At 38.9% G+C, this 7,164-nt stretch overlaps 1 protein-coding gene across 1 annotated transcript; it reads left to right on the top strand.

The window, feature by feature from the left end:
• The first annotated feature begins 4,273 nt into the window (after positions 1–4,273).
• Positions 4,274–6,813, top strand: LOC149828861 (subtilisin-like serine-protease S). The gene is made up of 6 exons (XM_090017160.1): positions 4,274–4,840; positions 4,924–5,018; positions 5,116–5,370; positions 5,452–5,566; positions 5,883–6,069; positions 6,191–6,813. The coding sequence occupies exons 1-6, from the start codon at positions 4,274–4,276 to the stop codon at positions 6,754–6,756; spliced, it is 1,785 nt and encodes a 594-aa protein (XP_089873286.1). The 3' UTR covers positions 6,757–6,813.
• The last annotated feature ends 351 nt before the right edge of the window (positions 6,814–7,164 follow it).

Here is a 7,164-nt window from a genome sequence, read left to right as displayed (position 1 = left end):
TGGGAACACAAGTAGATGTAAACTTCTTAACAGCAGCTTAGTTCCAAGTTTCCTAGTCTCTAAGAGGCTCACATAATTGAACTTGGTCGTCTGAATTTTCCGAAAATGCATTAAATTTCCCATTCCATGCCATATGCTTTCTAATTTGTTTCTTCACTCAACGAGAAGGCTTTGAGTGTTGCCATCATAGTGACAAAAGTTAAAAAAAAAAGGCAAAATATCTGAAGAAAAAAACTCATGAGAAATAATTTTTTTTTTTTTTTGAAAATCTTGTATTTCTTTTGGCAAATAAAAAGTAAACTAAAAATATAAAAAAAAAATTACAAGAAAATATAAATACAAAATATTCAAAAACAAAAACTACACGGTTTTTACCAAATACATTACAAACAAGCAAATAAACAAGAAGGTCGGATTAAGTGATATCAAAAAACTTTTTTTTTTCTGTTTCGAAATCACCACCATCCGGAGCCTTGATCACTACCAGTCATCGTGCAAACAGTGATGCCCACCAGAAATTGATGAAGGATATGGTGATCTCAAAACTCAAAAAATTTATGTTGTGACATATCACCTGATCCGATTGACCTCATAAGTGAGCCGATAAACTTCGGAAAGGCTTCGATCCATTGACCAGCCTAGTGGGTCATAGCTAATAGCTGAGTCCCTCAAGATCTGAGGGTTAATACCTCCATTTGAATCAAGATGGATCTGAATTCTAATGGAGTTACAAGCATAATAAGGCCCTGCTTGAAAACTAATGTCAGGGATTGAAGTAGCATTTCAGGAAGTGGCAGCTGTTAATTCCATGCTTTAGTGTAAATACATTGTCACTTCCTATTTCTAATCCGAAATGCATTAACGCCCATCCCAGCTACCAGTTTCCAAACAGCCAAATGCATTAACTCCTATCCCACTTCCTAGATTCCAAACAGGCCCTTTAATAGCAGTAGCAGCAACAGCAACAGCAAAAGCAAAAGCAAAGAATAGTCAGCGAGAGAGGATCATGTCAAATGTTGGGTGATATTAGCAATCTCACTCAGCGTTTACAACCACAAACCCCACCCCCTCCGTGGGTCTCACTTATATCGAGCTACAGTAAAGAGCCCTCAAACCCCACCCCTCCGTGGGTCTCACCTGTATTGAGCTACAGTAAACAGCCATAGGGTTACTGGTTGTAAACGCTGGGTGAGATTAGCAGCGTTTGACAGGTTCCACGCTTGTAATCATCCCTAAGTATTTTTTGCGTTTGGCATTGTCTTCAAAAAGAGGGTTTTCTGGCTTGGGAAAAAAACAAAGGAATATAAAAAAACAAAATCTTATATTACAGGGAAACGCAATTCCATCCCTACTTCACAACAAAGAGACAAAAACCACTCTAGATTCCTCACGTTAATCCAAGGGAAAAAAAGAAGCAATCAATATCATAAAAATCACTTGCTTCTGTAGACAGATGTTTTTTAATCTTTCTACGATAAAATTTCGTGGCAGTGACCAACATTCTTTTTCCCCAGCACCCATCGATCTCTCGAAATGCAAAACGTCTTAAAATGACTAAGAACACCTCATAACCATTTCCTTGTTCATTTGCTCTAACGCATAATCACAAGGAGGACATAATGCGAAGTGCTGGTGCCCAACACAACACAGCTATCTCATTCTTTTCCTATGCTTAAGGCAGAAGGCACGCAACAACAATAAAATACTTCGTGGTCTATTGTCATCTTCTGTGTTATCGGTATCGGTATCGGCCCTGAATCGTTTGGCCACCCATTCAGCTGTATCGGCCCCCGATATCGATACTCAAGTGAATCGTTTCTGTATCGGCTCAAAAATAATAAAAAATTATTACGTGTCAATCAGATTAAAACCATTAAAATAATGTTAAAATAAAATGTATTTTGGGTCAGGTCATGGATTGAAGCACGGGTCGAGGGTTCAACACACCCCACAACAAGCTCATGCAGTTGTATATCATACCATAATTTTAACCTCAATCTAGTTGTCAAATTACATAATTTTTGCTCTCTCTCTCTTTCTCTCTCAGTTTCTGTTTGGGAACCAGTGTTAAGAGGAATTTGCAAGGAGTCTGAGAAAACATTTTTTTAAAAGAGTTGTGGATTCCTGCTATTGTTTGAAAGCTTAACTAACATTTTTAAAGGATTCAAGCTTTCAACTCCTCCTGATTAATCCTCACCATGTTTGCTTATAAGTGAATGTAGTTGTAAGTAGAAGTGGGCAATGACTCAGCCCAGCCCATCATGAGCCCAAGCTTGGCTTGACCCATACATATATATATATATATATATATATATATATATATATATATATATATATATATATATATATATATATATATATATATATATATAATATTAGTCCCAAGCCGTGGGATGGGGTTTTCCCACCTGACTGGCTCGGCCGGGCCCATTGCCCCTTCCACTACACCAAACCCCTTGAGGCTGTTTACTTGTATACTTAAGATGACAAGTTTCTTAGGTCAATAATATAGATATATTAACTCTAACGAAGAGAGAGAAAATGTGTCTTAAGCTAATAATATAGATATATTTAAATCTAATGAAGAGGGAGAAAGTGTGTGTGTGTGTGTGCGCGCGCTCAAAGTTCATGTGCAAGGAGGTGTCTTTGCAAATATCTCAAGGGATGAGGGGTTTTATTCATATGGCCTGCCGATATTTTAACGAACATTCCGTATTTGGTGGGAACTGCCACTCTCGCCCCTGTCTGTGGCTTTCCTGTTGTTTTGAAAATGGGATACGGGAATGACTGCGCACACCCTGTCATTCCCTCTCTCTCTCCTCTTCCTAGTTCCTAGTGTGAGACTCATGAATACTACATACATATATACGTATCCGAACCGTCACCTCCCACACTCATAATGACCCTTTAAGAAGCACCCCTCCTCTTTCCTTCTCGTTCTTCCTCAACCAACCGTTGCTCTCTCTCTCTCTCTCTCTGTGTGTGTGTGTTGCGTGTGTAAGAATGGGTTTCAAGGGGACTGTGGCACTAATTTTTACTGTTTTAATGGTGGAAATATCTCTCAGCTATTGTTCTGGGGTAAAGTTTGGATTGGTGTTTCACAATTTTGATCTTCCACTTGAAGTTTTGGAACAAATTTGTTGGTTTGCTTTTGCGTTATTGATGATGGGATTCGCAGGTTTATGTTGTTTATATGGGCCGTAAAATAGGGGATGACCCAGATGCCATTTTGAAGCAGAATCACCAAATGCTTGCTAGTGTTCATGATGGAAGGTCGGTTGAGATAAGATTGAACTTGAAACATGTGTGGATTTGGGGATTCTTCCGTTGTTTTCATAGTTATGTTCATGTTTGTGTTTTCCGATTTTAGCTTGAAGAGGGCTAGAGCTTCACATGTTTATAGCTACATGCATGGTTTCAGTGGGTTTGCCGCCAAATTAACAGATGCCCAAGCTTCTTTACTGTCACGTATGCCTTTTTTTCTCCTTCTTCTTGATTGTTTTTCTCATGCTGATTTAGGTGGGTTTCATTTTTTGATGCGTATGTTTGGTGTTACAGTGATGCCTGGCGTAGTCTCTGTCTTTGCTAACCAGAAGAGGAAGCTTCATACAACTCACTCGTGGGATTTTATGGGCTTGTTGAGTGATGAAGCTATGGAAATCCCTGGCTTCTCCACCAGGAACCAGGAGAATGTCATCATTGGTTTCATTGACACGGGTAAATATCTTTTAAAAATTTATGGAGTTTTACTGGATTCATCTTTTTGAAAATTTTAAAAGAATTGCATTTTTACATGTTCACAAACATTTCCCATGAATGTGGTTCATCTTCACATGCATTGATAGCTTAGCCCTTTGTTGAGACAGAGCCTTACTGAATATTTGATTGTAAATATGCATAGAAAAAATGGTTTCCATGGTTTAGTGATTTCTTGAGTATGAACGACTAAGAATTTTTCTCGTGTACACTCGTGTACACATTTCATGTTTGGGTTGCATGTATAACCCTAAGAATACAGGATAGTTTACTTCTTGTGAAGAAGATGGATTTCAAGAGATTCATTATATGGCTTTAGTTTTTTCTTGGGGATTATATATTCAGGTTTATGGCCAGAAGGTCCTAGTTTTAGCGATAGTCAGATGCCTCCTGTGCCTTCAAGATGGAAGGGGCTCTGCCAAGAAGGAGAATCATTCAACTTTTCAACCTGCAACAGGTTTCACTGACAAAATCCCTCCTCTGTGCTTATTGAAAAACAACAAGAGACGATTACCAGATGGGGTTTTTTCAATGCAGGAAAGTGATAGGAGCAAGATATTATTTGAGTGGGTTTGAAGCTGAAGAAGGTGTGGGTAGTGCCAGAAACTCTTCAGCTAAACCTGAAAACTATAATTCTGCAAGAGATATTTCTGGTCATGGTAGTCACACAGCATCTACAGCTGCTGGTCGATATGTGAACATGAATTTTAATGGATTGGCAGCAGGAGGGGCAAGAGGAGGAGCTCCTCTAGCTAGAATTGCAGTTTACAAGAGCTGCTGGGATTCTGGGTGCTATGATGCAGACTTGCTTGCAGCATTCGATGATGTGATCAGAGATGGAGTTGACATCGTGTCACTCTCCCTCGGTCCCAATTATCCCCAGGGAGACTATTTCTTAGATGCCATCTCAATTGGGTCTTTCCATGCAGCAAGCCATAGAATCACAGTTGTCTCTTCCGTTGGAAATGAAGCTGTTCAAGGCTCTGCAACAAATACTGCTCCTTGGATGATCACTGTTGCTGCTGGTGCAACAGACAGAGACTTTAGCTCTACAATCGTTCTTGGTGACGACACTACGGTGCAGGTAAGTATCCTCTTCTGTATCTACCTTATGTAGATTAACATTTGCCAAATTTTTGAACAAATTTTTACTTTTTCAATGAGCAGGGTGAGAGCCTCAGTGTCAACAATATGAATGTGCCTGCAATGATCATGTCTGCTTCAGATGCATTTGCGGGTTACTTCACTCCTTACCAGTCGAGGTGACTTGGAAAACGTGATACCAAGAGAGCTTAATGCTTGCTCATTTGTCTCAAATTTTGAAAGTACCTCATATTCACTTAGTTTAATCTGCTGCAGCTTTTGCTTAGAGAGCTCATTGAACAGTTCTAAGGTTAGAGGGAAGGTTCTGGTTTGTCGACATGCTGATAGTTCTGCTGACTCAAAGTTAGCTAAGAGTGTGGTGGTAAAAGCAGCTGGGGGTGTAGGAATGATTTTGATCGATGAAGAAGATAAAGATGTTGCTATTCCTTTCGTCATTCCTGCTGCAACTGTTGGCACAAAAGACGGAGACAAAGTTCTAGCATATATTAACAACACAAGGTTTAAGTCCCTGCAATAACCTGCATCTTTGGCCTTTAATGGTTAGAAATGTTAATTATGTTAGTTGAGTTTGCTGTGGTTGACATTTTCCAGTAATCCAAAGTCACTGATACTTTCTCCAAAGACAGTATTAGGATCTAAACCAGCCCCTCGAGTTGCGGCATTTTCTTCAAAAGGTCCTAGCACCTTGTCCCCACAAATATTGAAGGTGTGTGAATCTCCTCTCAGGAAATTAAAAAATTTACTTTTCCGAACATTATCAATTGTTAAGTTGTACCAAGCTTTTGATAGAGATAATTTTCATTTGACTGGTTTTCAGCTTCTCTGATGATTAATAAAACTTATAATTTCTAGCCTTATGGAGTTTTCCATGATTGCCTTATTATTCAGGCATTTAAACTTGATTGATTGAAAATCACTTGCTGTTTCTATTATTCAATTTGTTTTCAAGAGAATTTTATGGCACAAGATTATGTCATTAAGCAAAGATCTTATTCCTTGTCTTAATTCATCTGCTATTGAAGCCCGATATTACAGCTCCAGGGCTTAACATCCTAGCTGCTTGGTCTCCAGCCACTAAGAATGTGAATTTCAACATCCTTTCTGGAACTTCGATGGCCTGTCCCCATGTAACAGGGTTAGTAGCCTTGGTCAAAGCTGTGTACCCTTCATGGTCTCCTTCAGCTATCAAGTCTGCAATAATGACGACAGGTATGCATGAGATTGAAGAATCATGCTAAGTTTATTCATTTCAAGTATTCCTCTTCTTCTTTTGTTCTTTTCCCCCCTAGAGCAATGTGCATATGTACCTGATACACAATTAAATATGCAGCTATTGTCAATGATAAGAATGGAAATTTCATAACAGCTGATCCAGAAGGAAGAGCTGCAAATCCATTTGACTATGGTGCAGGGTTTATAAATCCAACACGGGTCCTGAATCCTGGCCTTGTTTATGATGCTGAAGCAACAAATTACAAGACCTTTCTTTGTTCCCTTGGCTATAGCATGAAAACATTAAGGCTAGTTACAGGAGATAATAGTTCTTGTCCCCCTCCTTCAATTTCATCAAGTTTCGATCTAAACTATCCATCGATTGCAATACCAAATTTGAAAGCTAAACACTCAGTCACTAGAACAGTGACTAATGTCGGCGAACCAGTGAGTGTTTATCAAGCGATAGTGTCTCCACCACCTGGAGTTGAAGTGACTGTAGTGCCAAGGTTTCTGAACTTCACTAGCTGGGGCCAAAAGATGAGTTTTACTGTCAGATTCAAAGTGGTTGCACCATTTAATGACTATGTATTTGGATCGCTAACATGGAGGAATAAGAATTTATCTGTAAGAAGTCCTCTGGTGGTCAGATACTTGTCTGAAAGGACTGGCCTGGCTTCTTGAAATTTGAACACACATTACATATGATTGAAAATCTCATCAACAAGTGTTAACTTGAAAGCAAACATTTACAGAAATTCTTTGGAGATTATAATGTTGTCAAAATTGTGGTAAGAATTCGACACTTGGGAACACTTGAAAAGTGTAACTTTTTTGTTTAAAAGATTCATTGTGTCACTTGCAAAAATGTTAAACAAATCAATGTGCAGATCGCAGATCTCAAGTAATTATGAAAACTATGTCCTGCCGTGAAGAGACAGGTAATACTTATTTGTTGAAATACTGAAAAGCAAAGCAACCTCAATAGCTTGGGGTGCAGCTTTTCCTTAGCTTAAATTCTTTGGCAACAACCAGAAAAGCTTCTCGTGTAATCAAGCAAGTGTTGCTTCAACAAGGAAACCATATAAAAAG

The sequence above is a fragment of the Nuphar pumila genome, chromosome 9, assembly GCF_984573655.1.
Source record: "Nuphar pumila chromosome 9, dmNupPumi1.hap1.1, whole genome shotgun sequence".
Taxonomy (NCBI): domain Eukaryota; kingdom Viridiplantae; phylum Streptophyta; class Magnoliopsida; order Nymphaeales; family Nymphaeaceae; genus Nuphar; species Nuphar pumila.
Note: the sequence above shows the minus strand (reverse complement) of the source record. Positions and strands in the feature narration are given on the sequence as shown.